The 24322-nt window shown below is 36.2% G+C and overlaps 2 protein-coding genes and 1 long non-coding RNA gene across 3 annotated transcripts; 1 reads left to right on the top strand and 2 right to left on the bottom strand.

Annotated features, from left to right (window-relative positions):
- Positions 1-675: 675 nt before the first annotated feature.
- On the top strand, positions 676-1904 carry LOC145980621 (uncharacterized). Its single transcript, XM_083113659.1, has 3 exons — positions 676-797; positions 1275-1492; positions 1747-1904. Exons 1-2 carry the CDS (start codon positions 786-788, stop codon positions 1488-1490), a joined length of 228 nt encoding a protein of 75 aa, XP_082969785.1. The 5' UTR covers positions 676-785; the 3' UTR covers positions 1491-1492; positions 1747-1904.
- Positions 1905-9098: 7194 nt separating this feature from the next.
- On the bottom strand, positions 9099-10475 carry LOC145980845 (uncharacterized). Its single transcript, XR_014440895.1, has 2 exons — positions 10441-10475; positions 9099-9365 (listed from the first exon to the last, which is right to left on the bottom strand). It is a non-coding gene; the product is annotated as an uncharacterized LOC145980845 (long non-coding RNA).
- Positions 10476-18867: 8392 nt separating this feature from the next.
- On the bottom strand, positions 18868-24072 carry LOC145980844 (uncharacterized). The gene has a single exon (XM_083113929.1). It carries the CDS (start codon positions 24070-24072, stop codon positions 18868-18870), a length of 5205 nt encoding a protein of 1734 aa, XP_082970055.1.
- Positions 24073-24322: the final 250 nt, after the last annotated feature.

Below are 24322 nucleotides of genomic sequence, written 5' to 3'. Positions count from 1 at the left end.
ATATATATATATATATATATATTTGGAATCAGCATATATATATATATATATACTATTTCAATGTATATATACAAGCTTCGCTATATTGTGTACAGTTTTCAGAATATAGATCCGCATTTAACTATATCCTCTTGGCTATAAAACGCTTTCTTATTTGGAATTCTCGAATAAAGAACCTATCCCCTGAGATTAAGATATCTGTAGCCGTGGTATAAGTTTATTTTAAGAAGTGCACTAGAGGGACGTTGCAATATGCAAAGCAATCAGTATGTTTCTCTTTTATTACACACATAACAGCCTGTGGAATTGTTTACTGTAGACTAGAGTAACATTACGTTTCCGAGTTAAGGTTTTCTGAGTTCGAGACCTGGTAGTCTACTTTATCAATTTTGTAATTACTGCAATAATTTATTAATAAGTGAGGATTCACCTTAAACGCATTAAGATTCACTGCGCGAAACTGACAAACCAATCCCACCGTATACAACAAAACAAGGTCTTGCTATTATGAGCTGTTTGATTTATACATGAAAGCATATGGAGAATAACTAATCATGCAACATACCGAATGGAAGGAGACAACACACACACTTCCTGTGCTAATTCAAATAACTTAGAAAGCAACAATGGAATCATGCTTTGTTAAGTATAAAAAAAATAAGGGAAATGCATCCATGGTAATGTACCAACACAAGGTTGATAGATGTATGTATATATAAGATTGAAGAAACAGCTCACTAATCATTGCATCTACTACGACTAGTAATTGTATCTCTTCTGCAAATATGAAATTCTTGGTGAGTAAGTTTGTTGAGAATTGAAATTCAGTTTACGTGTATCAGGATCATCTGTTACTGGTATAATTGATTCTTTGAAATAGGCACGTTAAACATTGAATCAAGTATATAGTGAAGATATAGGTATTTTTTTAAACGAAGAGTACAATATCAGAATATGTTTATTTTAACACATAACTGAAATTTTCAAATTAAATTTATAAGAATGAACAAATGTATTCTTGGAGTTCTCGAAATATGAATGTTTAAGTAGGTATTTTTCCAGTTGCCAAATCTTGATTTATCAAGTTTTCAAACAAGAAGGAATGAACGGATCATTTCATTACATTACAATTTGTGATTTTTATCAAGAAACGAATTATATTGTGTGCGCACAGACACACACATATTTTGAAAATAACCTAATTTGCTGAGTTCATAGTTTCAGTAATTGGTTGAAGAAAAATATAATGTGAATTTTCATTGTTTATCCATTAGGCTCTTATCGTTCTTTTCGCCCTCGTGGCTGTGGCCCTTGCCGAGGAGTCTACCAGGAATAAGAGAGGACTTGCCTATGGTTACAGCGGTCTAGGCTACGGTTACGGTGGTCTTGGCTACGGTTACGGTCTTGGCTACGGGCGTGGATATGGTCTTGGCTACGGATACGGCGGTCTTGGTTACGGTCGAGGCTACGGCTATGGCTACTATGGTTAAAGGTATAATGATATTAGAATTTGTGAAATTCAGTATCCATACTATACTTTTCTTATCATTTTGAATTGTTATAGTGAAGCATTATGTTTCGTACAAAGTTGTCTTTCTGCAATTATTTGTGACATTTATAAATTCCTGAAAACATTTATTAGGGGCTACTTGATAATAATATCTTTCTTCAAGAATTGCATAAAAAAATGTTTTAGACGATTGTGAATTTTACTTCACATTCCTATAAAATACTCTTTTATTTTAGATATTTCATGTGAAGGAGACGGAACTTATCGACAGAATAGTAGAGGCTGATGCTTTCCACTTACCATTGCCAACTTTGATTGCCTAATAACCTTTGTTGCTATCAAAAATGTGTCTTCTTGTAAATTAATTATGATTTCTTCTTCAATAAAAACAATCTGAAAATGTGCAATATGATTTTCTTACAATTGGTGAATACGTAAATCTAATACCAATGATACAATTAACTTTTAAAATTATTTATTGAATATTTTTAAAGAGAGTAATACTAATTTTATTAGCGTTTGCTACATCATACAGACCAATATCACTCCTGTCACCTCTGTCTGTAATCTGTGAAAAAATCATTAAGGAGAGATTATTCAGATTTACATCTCCGCATATCAGTACTGTCCAACACTGTTTTCTTCCTGGTAGCTCTTGCTTGACTAATCTTTCAGTTCTCCTTTCACATGCCACCAGGGCTATTTCCAAAAATTCCCAGCTAGATGTGATATACTTGGATATTTCAAAAGCCTTTGACAAAATAAACCATGCTCTTCTTATTGGCAAATTACGAACTAGATTTAACATACATAACATATTTCTCTCCTTAATCCAGGATTACTACACAGGATTACTACACTCACGTACACAGCGTGTCACTCTTTCAGGCGTCTCTTCTGATTTTCTTCCTGTCTTGTCTGGGGTGCCACAAGGGAGCGTCTTGGGCCCTCTCTTGTTCATCCTATACATGGACGATCTCCCTCAAAGACTTTCCTCACTTCCTGTCAATATACTCATGTTTGCTGACGACTGTAAATTTTTCAAAGAAATCTCAACCACGCAAGATCCTGTGATTCTCCAGAATGCCCTTTCCGAACTTGTCACATGGTGTAAGCAGTGGAATCTACAACTTAACCCGCAGAAATGTTCCTTTCTCACAGGCTCTTTAAAAAAGAACAAAATACATTCTCATTATGTTCTTGAAAACAACTATATTACTTCAGTTGCGACTCAAAAAGATCTAGGTGTTATCATTGATGAAAAACTGAACTTTAAGGAACACATCGCAGCTACAACTAAAAGTGCAATGCGCCTCTTAGGCCTCCTCTACAGATTCACTGAAATTGATACTCCAACTTCTCTTAGCCTGTTTTTCAAATCATTCATTTCTCCGATTCTCGAATACTGCTCTCCAGTCTGGGCCATGGCTTCCAATACAAATCTCTCTAGCATGGATTCCGTCCTCAGCTTCTTTATCCCCATTGTTCGTCATAGAATTCCTTCTCTGCGGCATCTTCAGAAACCTGACATCCTGACTACTTTGAACATCCAGTTACTGCAGACCCGACGCGATATGGCCGATATGAAATTTTTCTATAAAATCATCAATGGAAAATTAAGATCTGAATTTCTGCTTCCAGAATTCAACTTCAGAGTTCCCTCTCGATCGACCCGAAACACTGAATTGTTCCACACCTCCACCGCTAGGCTTTCCCTTATACAGCGCGCTCTATTCCACAGGCTGACCCAGTTCTACAATAAACTACCCACAAACATAGACATTTTTGCCCCTGAAAGTATTTTCCGATCTTCTCTAAATATGAATATGTAAATCTTTGTTTCCTTGTTTATGCTTTATGTTTATATTTAACCTTTCTTGTTTTTACCTTAAACCATCTTGACTTGTTCTTGTTATTTGTTAGAGTTTTCAGTGTAAAATGGCCTTAAAAGTGCTGTATCTGAAACTTGAAATAAATAAATAAATACTTATGAAATTTGTATATTCTCTACCTGAGTCTTGCACCAGGCTAGATCTCTGTATTCCTGTTTCATCATCTCTCGGCCTCGCAAGGACATGGACGCACTCTACTACATATTTCATATGTGGTGAATGACCGATCAAGTATAACTTGTGTTTGCATACACATACATGTACACAAGTTATGAACAAACCTTTATTCTAAAATTGTGATTTCAGACTCTGGTGAATAAATATTGAAAGAAATTTTATATTAGCAATTTTAAAATTCATTTAAAATGATCAAGAAAACTTTAATTTGTTTCATATTGGAGCGTATACTTCACATCAACTAGCAATTTAACATTCTCTACCTGGAAAAATACCACTTTCGACATTTGTACTCAATGTTTTTTTTTAAAGAGTGAAATGTTCTAACCTTTTTTAAAACAGTGAAATGTCGCCAGAGTGTACAGTGCTAGATGTCTTATGAACAGTAAACCTTTGCGCTCTTTTCCAACATTGTAGTCTCTTGATGTCCTCTCAGATGTTTACATATCTATAATATACCCACTAATAGCACCATATCTAGTATGTAAGGTATTCTAATTTCGAAATAAATTTTCGATTGTCAAATGATTGAATCGATACTTATGCTGCTTTGGATAAGGTGAAAATTCGCCATCCATTGCACCTTTGCCTTGTACTTTATATACTTGCCTATCTTTTATAGCCTTGTTTATGCCTTGTACTATATTTTATATACTTGCTTTCCTTTTATAGCCTTGTTTATGTTTATGTGTTTCTTTTCCCTAAAGGGAAAATTTCACTCCGTCCTCTATGTTATTTTTTCTCTGATATTTCTCTCTCGCCCTCTCCTTTTTTTACTTCTTTGATTATCTTGCTATTTGTTTCTCTAATGCTATCTCATCGTTCTTAAGTTTATTTTCAATTTCTCTCTTTTATCTCTTCTCTTTCAATCCGAGCACGTTAATTGATCATCTTGTCATCGAGCGCTCCTGGTTCGAGACTGCCCCACGAATGGATGTTCCGTTGTGTCTCTTCATCATAACACCTATTCATTATTCATTCTTATGTATACGATTAGCCTGAGGAGACATCAAATTAAAATGCTATTTCACTCTTATTAATTCTGACGTTCTAATTGTAAACATATTTTTCGTATTCCTCTCTCTCTCTCTCTCTCTCTCTCTCTAATTCTTGTAGTATCGACGGCTAACTTGCCCATGGTACTAATTAATATATTGTAGCGTGACGTCGGGTAAGGTACGGGATCGAGTCACGCCGGGACGTAGCTCAGATAAATACAATAGGTCTTAAGTTTGACTTGGCTAACCACCTCTACCCTTAAGGAGGCTGATGAAGGATTGTTGGGAGCCTGTGTTGTTGAACGCTACTCACCCCTTGCTGTTGGTCTGGCCCTCGGCTTCTGGCGTCGGCGACGGTGACAGGTGTCCGCTGGAGAGATCGAAGATGACGATAAGAGACGGCAGGCAATTCGGCGACTTGTTTTATTCTTGCAGATTCTTCGGTTGGCTTAATCAGGACTGCTTATGGACTTCTCGCTTGTTGCCGCCTCGTAGTGTCGCGTTCTCTCAGCAGGCCGTCGTCCTCTTCTCGTCGATCAGTTTGGTGGTGATATTGGAGCGAAGTGAGAGATCGATTTACTGTCTCCAGCGGTTTTATACATTGGATTTGAGTCATAGGTTGGTGGACTTTGCACCTCCACTGTGCACCTGGGGTATCCCTGGATACAGATGGAAATTTACAGTGGAGGTGCACTCACCGCTGGCGAGGGCCGTTGCCTTGCTGACTGTGCAGAGCCGAGTGGAAAATTCTTGTTGCTCGGCTCTGCATCCGGTGGAATGTGGGGTGAATGAGCGTTCAACTTGCGAGCTTCTGAGCGATGTTTGAGGCAAATTAATGTTTCGACTTTTATGCTCCCAATTCCTTCATCAATATAGTTCACTATGTTGTGTATGATTTGGCATATGAAACATGACTGTGGTTTGTCATAATATTCTTAATTTTAAATAAGAAATATTCTAATTAAAAGATTTCAAGTATATAAACGCAATTCTTGTAAATATATATTTCTTTCGTAGTTTATACTCAATTACATATATGTACGTACTTTCTAGTGTGTCAGTTATTTACAGGTCATTTATTACACGCATAATTAATATATTTCTTTAATGTAAATAACTTCTATCCTTGATTTATACTGTGTTTATTTTATTTCCTTATTTTATGTAATTTATAATATATTATATCAGCAAGTGGCCGCGGTGGCTCAGTCGGTAACGCGTCTGACTACCATGCTCAAGGTCCCGGGTTCGATCCCCGGTGGAAGCGGCCCCGGCGCCCACCCAGCGTCGAACAACATGGGTACCTGGGGGAAACCCTGGGGGGTAAAGGCGGTCAGGGGCGTGATGCTGATCACATAACCCCCACTCACGACCGGATCAAGAAAGTGTGGGGCGTTACCCCCACACCCCCTATACGCCTTCATGGCGTGGTGCTATGCACAGGGGAACACTTTACCTTTTTACCTTTATATATATTGTACATGGTGGTAAAGATCTGAAATACTGAGTGTAAAGATAAATACGTTGTGCATTGTACTTAATAATTGAAATCTTGTATTCATGTAGGCTATTTTTGTAGATAATAGTTAGATATTCTATTCCACTCTCTTCAATTAACATGTATTATTATAACTCGGTTTGTTAACTGTTGTATACACATATAATTTAGGGTTGACATGTTTTATTTTTATTTACGTTTCTACACAATAAAATTTCTTATCAAACTGTAAATTTACAAACTCAAAGCAAGAAATGTAGAACACTGTAATTGGGCATTCGCCTGTTGTGTTTAATAATAAATAAATAAAATAAATAAGAATAGATGGTTAACATACATATAACGAAGTCACTAATGTCTGAAGTACAAGAAAACAAACTAATCCTCAATGTTCATATGTTTTCCATTATGAATATGAAATTTCTGATGTTTTGATGAACTTTGCAGTCTCTAAAGATTTTGACAAACTACAGTTTGAGACAAAAATTAAGTAACGTTTCAATTCTTCAGTTGGATTCATTTCAGTACGAAAAGTTATAGTATATCTTAGTTCATTTAGGTTACTCTTAACTTTGTGCGTATACATCTAGCATTCCAATTAAAAATTACTTTAATGCAAACCAATGACTTTGGAAAGAACTTACTTTCTTAATTATTTATTGGTCTCAAATTAAATTGTTAGAATATTTCATTAATGCATCATGAGGCCTGTTTTCAGTTCATACGTGTCGTTATCTTTGAATGATTGTCGAGAAGTAGAGCATCATTTTTATACGTGTAGATCTTAATTAATTTCTGGTTTGTTTCTGGACTATCCCCTCCCCCCTTCGCTTCCGACGCACATTTGTGTTTCTTCTATAGAGTAATAAAAGAAAAATCGTCTATATTCGTTTACTTTTGTTTCTAGACAAATAATATATTTTATTGAGAATTTAGTTGCTTTTAGCATTGCCTAGAAATCATGTTCTAAAAATGTAAAAACTCATTCTAACATGTAGAAAGTATCAAAATTTCCATCGACACAAAATAAAGAAATTCATTTTCATGTTGTAAGAACTAATGGAAAATTTTGATGTAAAATATCAAACATAGGGAATGTATTTGATCAAGAAATGCCAATGATCATATTTTTGAGGTATTAAACATTATTGTAAATGTTGAACACATTTCTCACATGAATTCTGATTAATGAATTTAATAGTATGTTTGATTAAAGGAAGTTAACTGATTTGCTTCTTTGATATAGTTTAAAAATTCGATATTCATTGTTTAAATCATGATAGTCTTTCAGTTAAGTTCATCTACCTTTTGATGCTCTACTGATATTCGAAACATAGCTTCTAGTTTCTATGACAAATCATCGCTAACAATGAATATATTTTGTATTTATGTACTTGTTACATGGAAACTGGCCGAAGCACTGTAGCCTAAATCTAGATGATAAATATTTCAACACATTCAAGTTCATTTTAATTGCCAAATGCCTTTCCCAGAACCTATATGGAAAACCATTGTTTCTAAGTAGTAATACTCACTTGACATTTCTAAACCTATACCTGATTAATTAAATAAATAAAAACATTTGTTGCAATTGTACATTTTTATTGAATAAAGAAATTTGTTTGTCGATAGTGTTGTGTGGATTTCATATCTATGTCCGATGTTGGAAAAATCCATAAAGGCAGTTATGTTTTCACATGTATTGCTTCAGAATATCTGCAAATAAATGAAAAGCTATCAAACATGGAAATTAATATTGATGAAACATAGTTAAACAGTTCAGAACTACGATATTGTATGCGGGAAAGAATGTTATTGTAGAACAGGGGTTTCCAACTGGCGGCCCGCGGGCCGCATGCGGCCCCCGTTGCCTTTTTCTGCGGCCCGCGAAGCCAGTTTGCAAAATAGATTAATTTTATTTATTTTTATTAAAATACGATCTATTTTTACGGAAGGAACGGAAGCTCTGTGAAGAGAGACAATATCACAGGTAGAATTGATTTTGCAGTCAATAATGATAATCAGGAGAATCTAAAGTGACGTAACTTTCTCTTCACACCATGCATTTCACCCCTTCGCTATGTGGAATGAACTCGCCTGCTTCAGCGAAGGCTTCACTCTTTGTGTTCAGAAACAAACTGCCGAGCGGTGCTATATAGATCTGTTTTACTACGCACGAAGTGCTAAGAGAATTCCAGTGTTCCAACTCGGATTGTACTGTGACTGATTGTTAAAGTTTGTGCAAATATCGAAATGAGCAATATGTCCAAAAAACGTAAGATTGAAAATTAAAATAGCTTCTCTCCAACTTGAATTGCGTGATTTGCAAGGCGATGTATTCCTTCAAACTAGGCAAGAAAAGGGGCCAGAGTTTTTCAAGTACCTTTCAAAGGAACGCTTCCCAAATCTTCGTAGTTTTGGACAAAGAATGACATCGATGTTCGGTAGCACATACGCGTGTGAAAGTGTTTTTACTTCAATGAAGTTCATCAAGAACCGCTACAGAAGCAGACTGGCAGATTCTTCACTGCTTCACCTTCTGAGACTTTCAAATATAGAAATTCAAATACAACTTTAATAAAAGAAGCAGATCGGGCTCAATTTTCACATTGAACTCTTACTATGAAGGATTCTTATTTGTACGGTGTGTCTATAATTTCTTTCAATTCATCAATAAGTATTGGGTTTTTGTGAAACAAATTGTAATTATACAATTTTGATTTGTAATTCCATTGTTTTTATTGCCTCATTTTAGAAATTTAGGTCATGCGAAAGTACTACACTTTCAGTTCAGTAATTACAATTTTTGTAATTTTTAAACCCCCACCCCCAAAAAAAATGCGGCCCGCCTATCAACTGCTGGATATAATTTTGGCCCTCGGACCTTTTGAAGTTGGAAACCACTGTTGTAGAATATTGCTACAAGGATATCTAAATTAGTGTTGAAGCTTCATTGAGTTTCACGTGACATACTACGTATTTTGCAAAGTATTTAATTAATTGAGATGAACTAATATTTACCTTTAACCGTAATATCCGTAGCCGTAGCCAAGACCATATCCACGTCCGTATCCAAGTCCATACCCGCGTCCATAGCCAAGGCCGTAGTAGCCACTGCCATATCCAGTACCGTAACCAAGACCACCATAGCCATATCCTAGACCGCCGTAGCCGAGACCGCCATAGCTGTAGCCAAGACCTCCATAACCCAACCCGTAGGCAAGTCCTCTCTTATCTCGGGAAGACTCCTCGGCGAAGGCCACAGCCACGAGGGCGAAGAGAATTACAGCCTGAAAATAGTGGGTATGATGGAAACAGTAAATGAGACAATTAGAACGAAATTAGAATTAATTTAGTTTTATTGACACCATTTCTACTATAATAAGTAATAGGTTTGAAACAACATGTTATTTAGAAGCCATGAAACTAATGTTTGTATTAATAATTCCAAATCTACTGAGTTTTCATTTAATTTCACATGTAATTAGTGATACTTTCAATAAAAATAAATTCACCTTGTTTGTCCACTTTCACATGGAATTGCTCAGTAGTTCATTCGCAGTTTACGTACGCAATAATGTTTCTCAATAGCATGTATAATTATACTCATGTACAGTGGGATCCATGAGTATTACCGAGCAAATTGTCCATCACCATGTTCGTGCACTTTATTTGACCCAATAAGAGCTTCAAGAATTAAAAGAAAACTCAAAACAAGCCGTTGACAACTTCTGCACCAGCATACATAAAAATCCATCGCTTAAAAACACACAGGATGTAAGAGAAAAATTAATGAAAATAGTCATGGACAATTTGCACGGTAATACTCATGGATCCCACTGTATGTACCAGGTCTCTTTCTCTGGACCAGTAATGTCGTAATATATTGTTTTAATGGTGTATCACGTTTTCGGAAATGCGAAGAATATAACAAGTATTTAATTTTTTTTAATGTTTGTATTTCAAAAATTCTAAATGCCACGAAAAATGTTAGTTTAATTCTTCCTTTAAATGCTTCTGGAGGAGAAACCTTTCTTCCTTTAAGTTTTATTGTAATAAAATAACATTATCGTGTCAACAAATTAGAGGACAACATATAGATGAATGTGAGAGATGTATACACAAGAAATAAATCTAGTACTCTAAATTTTAAAGAATCACACTGGTGTCATTTCTGGGTGAAAACCTGGACTTAGTAAACTTAGTAATAAGTATGGCCTACCGGCTACTGTAAAATACACACGGAGCTACTATAAACTACACACCAAACCTATATTTTTGAAAAAGTAATAGTTAGCAGATTATAAATTTCAATGCTCACAATTTGTACGTGTATTTGTTTATGTTTCTGATAAATCGACTCACCAGGAATTTCATATTGGATGTTGAAGAATCTGTTGCGATTTACACAATGATTTCATGGCTACTCAGCCAGTCTTATAAACACAACTACCAACCTTGTACTGATGCATTAGCATGGAGGAATTTCACTTCCGCTTTCGATTTCCTATTAGAAATGTTGGCTGTCTGTTTCTTTTTGTTTTGAGCTGTATAACAAATCGCACTTTGTTTACAAGTTTCTCTTTTACGATTAATTCAACTGTATAAATATGCAAAGAAAAATCTTAAAGGATGAATAATGAAAAGAGTTGTCTGTCGTAAAGATTTATAATGAGACTTCGTGTAGGTTTCAATTTGTTATCTACTACTACATTCGTATTTTTGCTTACTCTGTCTCAAAGTTTCTGAGTAATAAATGAAAGATGGATCTTAATTACGTTGTAAACCTTAGAATTGTTCGATTTTCAATTATATTCATGAGCATGTCTTACTTGCTTGCGCTAAACTGTAGTGAAATAAGGCTCTGCGTTTTCGATATCACATCACATTATTCGCAGTTGTTAATCGTAGGTGGCTGCACTGAGTGTTTGTGATTGATTACGTTAGATTTTTTTAGTTAGATTAGATTAGATGTCCTTAGAGTAGAATACGTTCGTTTTGGTTACCTAGTTCCACCTGCTACCTTCATTCATTCTTTTATTTTTGACCCAACATTTCTAAATCAGTTTTTTGTCCATGGATTTTTCTGTATTATATATTATTGTTTTACACTTAAAATGTCCTTACATATTTCCCCCTTATTTCACAGAAATTAAAGTAGGTCTATTTTTAAGACAAAAATATAAACTTTACCCTTTACAATCGTATGATACACTTTCTCATGAATGTTAACAAATTGTATCCCAGTCGAACATCTGTATTCCCCACCAGACTTGTCAAATTCATTGGAAAAAAATGTACCTTTAAATTATGTAAAGCTTTGTGTAAGACATTTCTTTCCCTATTATATTTTGGGCATTCCAGTATTATATGTTGCACGTCTACACTTTCTCAGCCACATTCACATCTTTCATTACTTGTTATTCCAATACTCAATACATGTTGATAACTTCCTAATATTTGGAAGGCAGGTAGCTTCCTTCATGTTACACCGACTACATAATCTTAATTATGTAATTTCCATAACAACGATTGTTTCGTCATCTTCTTCGTCATTTTTTACATTATAACATTTGCCGAAAAGCGAAGTAAAATAAACCAAATTAATCAATCAATCAAAAACCTTTAATATATTATTTCCATTATATGTAATATATAAGTTTAATTGTAAGAAAATGTGTTCCTTTGTAATAAACTGAGGTTTCAATTAAGAAAACAGCATGCTGTCAAATTTTATTATATCATTACACAAATTGTGCTTACACTTTACTCTCCAAATCGCCCATATATTGTTCTTGTTGTAGGCGTGGAACACAATGTTGGTAGCTTTAGTGCTATTATCTTAGGTAATCACTTAAGAGAAGCTATAATTAAGGAGAATTATGTTAAGGCATCGGGTCCTAATCGTGCAAAGGTTTACTTTTTAACATCCAATGATGCAAATGACTTTTACTTGAACAAAGAGTTTCAGAAGAAGTATAAGGTAAATGTTAAAATCCCGAAGAGTCTTTTCCACAGAATGGGACTAATATATGGGTTACCGTTACATATAAATTTAGAAGAAATACAAGATGAAGCAGAGGCTGAGAGAAATATTCCAATAATCAAAATGGAAAGAATGAAGGAGAATATTTATCAAGAAAATGGGGAATTTGTGTTCAAACCGACCAAATTGATCAGCGTAACGTTTCAATCACAAAGGTTGCCCTCGCATGTAAAGATACTCAATAACATATTTCAGGTACAACCTAAAATAAAATCTGTGATCCAGTGCAGGAATTGTTTCCATTTCTCTCATACAAATGATGTTTGTAAGTCCAAAGCGATATGTCCAAGGTGCGGTGATTATGAACATGATGATATATGTGCTGCAGTACCTAAATGCATAAATTGCTCAGGAAATCATCTTGCAACTGAGAGGTCGTGCAGTAAGTGGGAAGATGAAAGAGAAACGCAGAAGGTGATAGCATATGAGGGCTGTTCATATCAAGAAGCAAAGATAAAAGTTAGTTCTAGTAGTTCATTTATGACCGAAAGAGACGATTATTCTTATGCAAACATACTACGAGATTTCCCAGTGTTGAAAACAACTAAAACAGAGTCTTCCTTTGTACAAGCTCCAAGTTCAGCAATTACAAAAAGTAACAGATATGAGGTGCTGGTCACTCTAAGAGATGAGGATTCAGGGACATCAAGAAATTTATATTCTTGGAAAGATTCTTAATCTAACTTTACAACATGAACAATAATTATGCTGATCGAAGACTTGGGAAGATATTTAAAAGCAAAGAAGTTATGATAAATAATGGTATGCAAAATCTAAAGTCGTGTGACAAACCTAAAACCCAAAACGAACAAGAAAGACCAGATTATATTTTACTAAATTCCCAAAGCAGTCCAACGTCAGTAACAACAACGGAAAAACGAAAATTACGGACCAGCATCCCACAATATGACACTCAAAAGCAAATAATGATTAGTTTATTACAAGTTATGGCGAAACTAACGTTGAACATAACTGTGGATGATAATCTTCAGAGAATGAAAAATATTCTAGTCGATTGTGCAAATATTACTTCACAGTTATTGAAACTAATTGAAGAGTTTGAATCATATGAAGATGCTCAACATTAAATATAATAATCAGTAAGTTATCACATGCAAAATATGTTTTTGTTTATGCAATGGAATTTATGCTCGTTTCCTTCAAGAAAACTTGAACTCATGAAACTGATAGAGGAGCATCATCCTGGGGGGATGGAAGAGTTTCAATTGAAATAAAAAATTATCACGCAGTACTTAATCAAAAAGGCGGAAAAGGAGAGGCTATATTTGTACATGAAAGTCTGGCATTCCAACCCATATCATTTAATCCCAATTTAGTGATTCTTCGAGAATATCGGGTGGAAGTAGTCGGAATACAAGTGCAAATTTTGAATAAAATATTTACCGTTATCTTCCTATACATTGCAAAAAATTGCAGTGAAGCATTTAAGGTCTATGATTAGTTCATTCAACACTCCATTAATCATAACTGGAGATTTCAATTGCCACCGCCCATTGTGGGGTCGACAGGCAGCAGATAAGTTGGGTCGAACTGTTGTTGAATGGATGGAGGCGGAGCAGTTAACTATAATAAATGATGGTTCACCTACTCATATGCCTAGACATGGAAGTAATCCGTCATCTATAGACTTAACATTAATTTCAGAAAAGTATTGTGCAGACTTTACATGGGAGGCCGATGTGGACTTGAGAACAAGCGATCATTATCCATGTTACTTTTATCTGGCTTATTGCCATGCAACAAACGAAAGAATATTAACTATTCGTAAATGGAAAGTATTCAAAGCTAATTGGTCTAATTATACTAAACTTTAAAATATTTATTTCTCAGAAGATGATGGATTGAAACCTGATAATATTACATATGAGGAGTTTGTAAAAATCATTTCGGCTGCGATGGACTTGAGTTGTCCTAGGGTGATAAAAAGTAGTCAGCAACACTTCCCAAAGATATATTGGTGGACAGAAGAGTGTGCTGAAGCAAAACTACATAGAGTCAAATTAGCAAGAATATACTGACTCAACCAAATCCGGAGAACTGGATAGCATTCAGACGCTCTATGGCCAAATCAAAGGGATTATGCATAAAAGCAAAAAGAAAATAATGGAAATTAGAAAACAAGAATTCCCATTACATCCAGAGTAAAATATTTAGGTGTCATCTTAGATGAAAAACTAACTTGGAAGGACCAAATTAAAGCAATACAAGTCAAATCAGAAAAAGTGTTTAATTTGTTCAAAGCAATAGCAAATACTCAGTGGGGATGTCATCCTCGAGTTATGCTTTTATTTTACAAGAATTACTTTCGGCCTATGATAGATTATTTTCTATTGGCAATGTGTAACTTGACAGAAGGAACATTGAATTCCATTGATGTCATACAAAGGAAATTCTTGAGAAGACGTTTAGGCGTTATGAACAGCACTCCAAACGTAGTAGTATACATGGAAGCGGGTGAATGTTCCATTTCATGTAGACAGAAGGGGTTAGCAGCAAATATGCTCTTCAAAGTGAAATCATATTGTGAGCATCCTTTCAAAAATGTATTAACAAATATGATACACTTACATGAAACAGGACAAATAACAAACAGAAAAGCTGCTATGTGGATAGAATTGTATAATTCGTTTTGTCAAGAATACCAGGATGTTCTAGAGATGCGTTCACGGCCTATTTTTCATTACATTATCCTCAACATAATATTAGTTTCCCTCGTTATTCGCACATATCGGAATATTTTTCTCAATGGCCAAGCTTTTATTTCATATACACAGATGGATCTAAGAGTGAGTCAGGAGTTGGATGTGCAGTGTACGATCCACAACATAAAACAGACCTATTATTTCGGCTTCCGCAAGACTATTCAATATTTACAGCAGAATCTTACGCAAATTACAAAGCATTAATATATGTTCAAAAATTAAATTTACAAGAGTTATTAATACTTACTGACTCGCAAAGTGTATTACAGGCGCTTAAATCTTCTTACAAGGGTCTTTACAAATTATCCCCTTATATTATAAATTGTATACAATTAGTTCAAACAATACATAAATCTGGAAAAACCATTGAGTTTTCTTGGGTTAAAGCTCATAGTAATATTACAGGTAAATCTCATGTAGATGGATGTGCAAAGAAAGCAGTGCGTCTTCCAAATATTACGAACTTATCATTATACTATACGGATCTTCTCCCTAGAGTAAAGAAGAAAATTCTGAATCAATGGTTTGATTGGTGTCGAAGTGAACTGAAAACAGTTGGGAGACAGAGAAAGGATAGAGAGAGATGGAGAATCATACAGACCATTTGCTGAATTCAAAACACACAAATCATGGTTTCATCATGTAAGTTCTACAAGAAATGCAATTGTATTAATTAATGGACTGAGAAAGGGCCATTTGTGTACTAGGCAATATTTACCCAAAATTGGAATAACGAACAATAAGAAATGTGAATGTGGCTGGGAAAGTGCAGATGCACAACATATAATACTGGAATGCTCAAAATATAATAGATAGAGAAATATCTTGTATATATCTTTAAATAATCTAAAGGTTCAGTTTCCAACAAATTAGTTAAGTTTAGTTGTTAATCCAGATGTACGGATTGGTTATAGTTTGTTATCATTTTTAAGGAAATGTAACATACAGTTGTAAAAGGCAAAGGTTTTTTTAAAATCTAATATCTGTAAAATAGGGGGGGGGAAGGACTGATAATTTTAATGTAAAACAATTGGTACATTTTATTTGTGTATTGTTATGAACAAAAAACGTCATAAAAGCTGTTAGGTTCCAAATAAAGGAATGAATGAATGGTCAAAGAACTTGAAAAGCAACAATGAATAATTTTTTGTTAACTAAAAAAATTGAAGTGAAATTTGTTAATGGTAAAGCAGCACAAGGTTGATAGTTTTGTGTGCATATAAAGAAGTTGCATCTCCTCAGCAAATATGAAACTCTTGGTGAGTGGAATTGTTGTTTAGTTCTGATGAGTATTTAAAAAAAAGAATTGTTATATATATGAATGGCTTATTGCAGAAAGGGACCTGAGTCACTTTTGCACAATTCTGAGAAAAACAATGAAAAATCGTATAATATTAATAGTGTAAGAAAGAAATGTGCCGTTGTTGGCTCAAATATTCAACATAATGAATAGTTAATTTTGCAACCCTCAATGCACTCCCCTGCAGTATGCTGCTAGACACAGTGGAGATGAAAAAATTAACTCCGATACCTCAAAAATGTGACTCAGGTCCCTTTCTGCAATAAGCCATTCATATGTGAATCATTCTTATAGACTGTCACTTGAGAATTGGACTAAACAAAATCATGTGACAGAATGTGTTTTATACTAAAGGTTGTTCCTTGTTTTGAAAGAAAAGTAAAAACACAAATAAGACCGATAATCTATATCGTTGTAAGTTTGAATTTAGCCTTGTAGGAATAAGACAATATATTTTTTGGTTTCTCTATATTTAATTCATTTCACAATAGTAGCGCAATAATAATAATAATAAGCTTTCTATCGAGAAAGAATGAAATTTTCATTTAATCCCAAATTTTGAGTTCGTTTTCTTAAGAAATACACTTTACACATCGTGACTTTAAGATCAATCTTTGTTAGCACAATTTGCAGAGTGCTAAATCTACTTTTTGGAAGGTATAGTTCATATTATGCAGAATTGAAGAAGTTTTAATGGATATTTGTATTGTACTTGTCCTTTAGGCATTTGTCGTTCTCTTCGCTCTGTTGGCAGTGGCATTCGCCGAAGAATCTTCCAGGGATAAGAGACAAGTTGTCTACGGTTTTGGCTATGGCACGGCCAGCTTTAATCCGGAGGAGGCAACCTTGAATTTGGCAACCCTGTAAACCGTGACGTCAGCCGACCGATGTTACTCGGAAGAAACATTAGAGAATGAACTTACAGACGTAAAAAAGTATTAATTTTATGTAGCCTATTCATCCTGTAATCACTTCATTCGCCCTAATTGTATTTGCTAGTGTATTCATCGTTATTTTTTCATAGTATCTTATTAAGTTGTGAAAAATATACATTACATTTTTTTAGCCGCATACTAGCATTTCACGGAGCATTCCGTACGTTTCACATGTGGTGAATCACCAAATATAATAACTATCTAATATTGATGTCATTAATATTCTTAATTATTATGTGCAAAATACATTGGCGACGTCTAAGAGCTATAACCAAGACATAGAGGCTTAAAACATGTTTACGCAAAAAGCAAATTCCACGCTGAGAAAAGTTGTGTGCATAAGGCACCACACGCTAAGCTTTTACTTGTACAAGGGTTAAACTACAACACTTAAACAAGAATTCTGGAAACAATACAAACTCAAACAAACCTCTATAGAGCGTCTCAACCTTAAAAGTCAGTATGGGTTAAACGGGGCGCGGCGTTGCCAGATCAACAAACGGAGTCGCATCGAGTCGCTGTTAATCGCTAATGATTTCGACAAATTTACTTCCTTAATATCGTATAGGAAATCATCAAAATCTATGTATTTGATACATTTTGGAAAAAAAAACGATAGTTACCTCAAGATTTGCATGTAAATGTTTATATTTCGACGTAACTATTTACTATTTTGCATTTGCATTACATGTGTAATACACGACGCAACGATTGTTACTTCTGTCGTTGAATGTTATATCCTTTACATAAACAGAATTAAATAAATGCAAAAACAAACATTAAGATACATTTTTTACGGAAAATAAAGCACACTGCACTTCCTACGAACCCGGGCACTTGGCTGCAACTGAATTGTAACCTTGGTGGCGCGCAATGAATTTGATATGCGAGACAGCCCGCATAAAAATTCTACGATTGCGGAATAAATAACGGTGCTGTGGAGTAACAATGCATTCTAAAAATAACTTCAAACAATGGTCAACACTTTTCTCGCTTGGTCTGCATGTGTATCGCGACAAACCGAAAAGTTTCTCGCTATCCAACTTTTTCGTGTTACGGTCTGATGATTTATACAAAATATCCAATGTATATGTATATATATATATACTCTCCTCGTAAGCAAATTAATTCACTCAGGCGAAGAATATCATATCTACAAACATCATAGATCTCGTAGAAAAAAAAAATTGGCGAAGTTGTTCAAGCGGTTTGATATTTATGGCTTTTGAAGTATTTACTAGAAAAAAATTAAGCGTTTTTGCAAAATTGCATAATTATGAAAAATTGAGATCACATGAACTTATGACAGGTTATATAATGCCGTCAGTAAATAGAGCATAGAAAACTCTACAGGATAATGATTTCACTGTTTGAAATTTTTTACTTTTACATTTTGTAAATTTTGTAACATCTCGCAACTCAGCGGTGGTAGAGAAGGACAGAGCTATTGGCAAAACCCATGTGTTGCGTTTCTTATTTAAACACTGGATTGATTATATACACTATTTAATGTACACTGACACTGGACTACATTGGAATGGAGTCGACCACCGCGTAGCAATGTCTCTCGCTGTTTTCTCGTACAGTGCGGGTATTTCCCGATAAGTACCACGCCCTGCACAGTCTCCGAAGCAGAGTCTGCACTGTCCTGCCACCTAGTGGCGACAGTATAATGAATACTTAAGATACACAAATTTTCACACATTGATAACACAAATAATAATACATACACTAATCTATCCCAAACATAGTCCCCCCTCTTGATCGAGTCGATCAACAAAAGTACAACTAATGATCTATTGGAAGAGACACTAGTTTGTTAACTGGACGTTTATAGGTTGAAGATGAAGTGCGAACAGTTGCAACACGCACTAGTCCATCCGCACCAGGATGCACTTGTTTAACTATAGCAAGTTTCCATGTAAGTGGAGGTAGGTGATCTTCCTTCACTAAAACCACTGTTCCTGGTTCCAAATTCTTCTTTTGGGTGTTCCACTTGGTCCTCTGCTGCAGGGAATGCAAGTAGTCCTTTGACCAACGGTCCCATAGTTGTTGGTACATCTGCTGCAATTTCTGCCATCTGGATAAACTGGATTCTTTGATGTTAGTTAGACTAGGCTCAGGAAAACTAGTTAGGGGTGCACCAATAAGGAAATGGCCAGGGGTTATAAAACTGGGATCTGTAGGGTCATGTGACAATACTGTGAGGGGCCTTGAGTTAAGACAGGCTTCAATTTGAACTAAGAGTGTTTCAAGTTCTTCGAAAGTGAGAGCAGAGTTCCCTACGATTCTCCTCAGGTGATGCTTCATGGACTTTACTCCTGCTTCACAAAGTCCAGCCATATTTGGGCTATTGGGTGGTAGAAAATGCCATTTGAATCCTTCCTGAGCTGCATGGTCTTCTAAATACTTGCTGAAGTCTGATGATTGGAATAAATTCTTCAAGTCTTGTAATTCACGATTGGCACCGACGAAATTTCTTCCGTTGTCGCTGTACAAGTTCAGACATTTTCCTCTGCGTGCCGTAAATCTTCGCAAAGCAGCAATGAATGACTTGGTGCTGAGATCTCCGACCAATTCTAGGTGTATAGCCTTGGTGGCAAAGCATACAAATACTGCTACATATGCTTTCAATCTTGATTTGCTTCTGGTGATTGACGGCTTGATGATAATTGGTCCAGCGTAATCAACTCCAGTGTTTAGAAATGGTCTAGTGGACTGTATTCTGGATGGTGGTAATTGTCCCATGAGTTGGTTGGAAATAGATGCTCTTAATTTGAAACAAATGAGGCACTTGTGCAGAATAGCTCTGACCACTTGTCTGGCTCTTGGTATCCAGTACTCCTGTCGTAATGAAGATATAAGGAGTTGCGGTCCTGCATGTAATAGCCTGTGGTGTTCTGAAAGAATGATCAATTCAGTTAAATGATGCTTCGGTGGCAATATGATTTGATGTTTGCTATCATATGGTAGCTGTGAGTGCCTAAGTCTTCCTCCAACTCTGAGTACTTGTTTGTCATCTAGGAAAGGATGCAAGTCTGAAAGTTTACTATCCTTTGACACCTGACTGTTAGAAGACAATTCTCGTATTTCCTTGCCATAAACTTCGTGTTGCACGCTTCTAATGCAAGTATGCAATGCTGATCTTAAGTCACTTGCTGACAATGATCCTATGTGTTTCTCTTGTTTGTTCCTCGCATTGTGTAGAAATCTCAAACAATATGCAATCACTCTTTGAAGTTTCAATAACGACGAAAATCTGCTGATAAATTCTATTGTTGGTGCATTTGTGACTAGACTTACTGTAATTGTTCTTTGTTCTTCAAGTTCGTCGAGTTCGAATTCATCATCCCTTGACGATGTTGGACTCGAAGGCCATGATGTTGTTGGAAGTGATAGCCAATCAGGGCCATGAAACCACAATTGAGAGGTGTGTAGTGAGTCTACATTTGTCCCTCTGCTGATTAAATCTGCGGGGTTCTGTGCTGACACTACATGTTTCCAGTACTGAGGCTTAGTACATTCTTGAATTTGTAAAACTCTATTCGCTACAAAGGTTTTCCATCGTCTTGCAGGTGATGCAAGCCACGCCAGTACGATCTTCGAATCGGTCCATAGATTGACTCTACTGACTTCCAATTGTAGTAGTTGTAACACCTTGTGTGTTAGTTTCGCCAGCAACAAAGCAGCGCACAATTCAAGACGAGGAAGAGTGATCCTTCTTATAGGTGCCACACGCGAACGTGAACAAAGTAAATGTACAGTGGTTTCACCATTTTCATTTGTTGATCTAAGATACAAACAACAGCCATATGCAACTTGCGATGCATCTGAAAATCCGTGGAGTTGAATGTCAACCACTTTTCCTTGAACTAGCACAAATCTGTTAACTTGTATCTGATTAATGTTTGGTAACTGTTGAAACAAACGTTTCCACTCCATGTTGAGTTGCTCTGGTAACTTATCGTCCCATTCCATGTTATGGAACCATAATTGTTGTAGAAATATCTTGTAAGAAATTACTATTGGACTCACTAGTCCCAAAGGATCAAAGATTGATGCGACAATAGACGCTACTTGTCGTTCAGTGATGTTGTCTTCATAACATGACACTATCTCCTTGTTATTTGCTTGCAATTTATCTGTGACTGGATCCCATGTGAGGCCTAAAGCTGTAACGTTTGCTCCCTTGTCAAACTGAAATGGTAGTTGCATTTCTCTATGAGTAGCTGGTACTGCTTCAAGAAGTGCTGGATGATTAGAACACCATTTCTTCAAAGTGAATCCTGCTGAATTCAGTAAATCGATTAGTTCTCCTTGCAATTGTCTAGCTTCTTCAACACTGTTAGCTCCAGTGAGGAGGTCATCAACGTAAACATCTCGTTGTAAAATTTTGGATACATTCGGAAACTTGGTTGCTTCCTCTTCAGCTAACTGCTGCAATGTTTTGGTCGCCAAAACCGGTGATGATGCCAAACCAAATGTGACTCTTGTGAGCTCGAACGTTTGTACTGGCATATCTGTAGATTTTCTCCAAAGTATGCGTTGAAACTTAGTGTCATCTGGATGAATCAGAATTTGTCTGAACATCTTCTCGGCGTCTGCCGTAAATACAACCTTGTGCGTTCTGAAGCGAAGAGCTATAGACTGGAGATCGTCATGTGTGGTTGGACTGACCATCAGTATATCGTTTAATGAGACTCCATTTGTTGTTTTTGCTGATGCATCAAAAACAATTCTGGTTTTCGTGCTGCTGCTGCTAGGTTTGAATACTGGATGATGTGGTAAATAGTATGACACGTCATCAGCTTCATTTGGATCTGGTTGTACTGGCTTCATGTGTCCCAACATTTCATACTCCTCGAGTATTCTGCTATACTCCTCTTTCAACTCTTGTTGTTGTTGAAACCTCTTCTCTAACTGATGTAATCTGAATAATGCCTGGTTGTATGAATTTCCTAGCTCTGTATGATCTGAACGAAATGGGAGACGAACAATGAAACGCCCTGTTTCGTCTCTGGTGGTGTGTTGATCGAAGTGGTTTTCACAAGTTACTTCTTCAGCTGTTTTTGGTTTCGAGTACATTTCCTCCAAATCGAAAAAACGCCGTAATTGAGAATCCAAATTGTCTTCCATGCGTACAAAACATGCTACTGTGGGTGTACTAGGTTCTACAGGCTGTTCCATCCGACCAGCTAAAATCCAACCTAATTCAGTATTTTGAAGAACTGGATAGTTTTCATCTCTTGTTTGTCTTTCAGGAAGAAGTAAGTGCAAGTAAAGTTCCGATCCAATTAGTAGATCTATCCCTTCTGGTTTGTAGAAATCTGGATCTGCTAACTCAATGTCGGTTGGTAGGTTCCAATGTTCATGATGAATAACTTGAGAAGGTACGTTCCCTGTGATGCGTGGGAGTATCAGACAAGTAAGTGAAGTCTGGAAGTCTGACACTCTTGAGCGCAGCTGAATGTCTACACTGTGCTTGGCTTCCGATGACACATTATTGATTCCTCTGATTGGAATATGATTTTTCTGCTTTCGTAACTGTAGTCTCTGAACAAGATCTTCCTTGATGAAATTTGACTGAGACCCACTGTCCAGGAGAGCTCTACATGTATGTGGCTGTCCCCTAGAATCGACGACTTCTACTAAAGCTGTTGATAGCAGAACGTGTGATCTTGGTTTACTCTTAAATGTGCAGTATGAAGATTGTACTGAAGTTGTCCTTGCCGCTTCATTCCTCGTGTCTGGTGAGTCATTCCTTGGTTGGTCTTGCCTTAGAGGACCTCCTCGTTTACCGCCTTCGTCTGGATGCAACAGTGAATTGTGTTTCAATCCACAGCGCCTACAATTCCCTGAAGTACAGTTCCTAAAATTATGATTCGATCTGAGACAATTATAACAAAGTTTGTTGTTGCGCACACACTCTTGTTTCTGCTTCAGACTTGCGCCTGCAAAAGACTTGCATGAATATAAGGAATGTGCTAATTTACAGAAATAGCATTGCGTATTTGTAGTTGTCAGGTAAGAATTTGACTGACGGATGTGTTTCTGTTTAGGGCTAACCTTGTGTTCATTGACATTTTTGTTTACGTGAACAGACTTCATTGATTCCAAAGCTTGACATTTTTGTTCTAGAAAGGTGAACAGTTCCTTTAGTGTAGGGAACGACTGATCGGTATGGCTTAATTCCCATTCCCTTCTTGTGTGAGAATCAAGTTGAGCCAAAAAATGATGTATTAAAATAACATCTTCTAACGGTGTTTGTAATTCAAGGGCTCGAAGAGCATTTAAGTTACTGGTGGCATCATTGATGAACTGACGTAATTCTGTGGCATTTTCCTTGTTAATTGCGTTCACATGCAAGATGTTATTGACATGACTTGCTGCTATCAGTCGTTTATTCTCATACCTATCTTTCAACAACTGCCATGCAATATCGTAATTTGAATCAGTCATGGGCAAAGTATCTATAAGTGTTCTTGCTTCAGATTCCAATGATGAACGTAAGTAATGGAATTTCTGTATTTTAGGAATATTGTCATTTGTGTGAACCATAGCCTGAAATGCATCTGAATATGCTAACCAATCCTGATAATTACCGTGAAACGTGGGTAAAGATACCGTGGGTAATTTGATGTGCTTGGTGCCTAATGATGAAGCATTGTTTACAACATCCGATCCATCTGTAGGTGCAGCTTGTGCTTGTTTATGTTTCTCTATAATGGATTCCATTTTACCCCGTACCTTATAGTAAACTTCTTCAAAATCCTCCCTGTGAGGTTCATGATTTTCGTTTATATCTTCTACTTCTAAACGTGTTTGAACTTCATCATATTTTTCCCACAAAGGTGTTAAATTCTGTAAACGGACCCTTACTTCTTGAACTTCCCCCGTATCTTCAAAGGCATTGACAAATGCTTGTGTTCGTGTTAACTGGCCCCTAAATCCAGCTCTCTTGCGTATCAACACTCTTTTCTCTTCTTCATCCATCGCGAAGGAAAGAGAGCAAGATGTGTAGGAAATATAGTACGTGAGGAAAGAGTAAACAAAATATGGTGCGAGCCTAGCTAACTACTGACCTTGACCTGAAGTTTCCCTGGGTGTTGGCGATGACGTCACTTCAGCCGACAGCAGGATACTGTAGTGGATGCTCGAAACTGTCCAAATTTATGTTACTCAGTCCCGTGATGAGTTATCGTAACAGACAACTTATTGTCCACTGAATACCACGGTGTATAAC

This window comes from Lepisma saccharinum, chromosome 28, assembly GCF_977018435.1.
Source record: "Lepisma saccharinum chromosome 28, izLepSacc3.1, whole genome shotgun sequence".
Classification (NCBI taxonomy): domain Eukaryota; kingdom Metazoa; phylum Arthropoda; class Insecta; order Zygentoma; family Lepismatidae; genus Lepisma; species Lepisma saccharinum.
The sequence above is the reverse complement of the archived record's forward strand: the minus strand, read 5'-3'. Positions and strand labels throughout refer to the sequence as shown.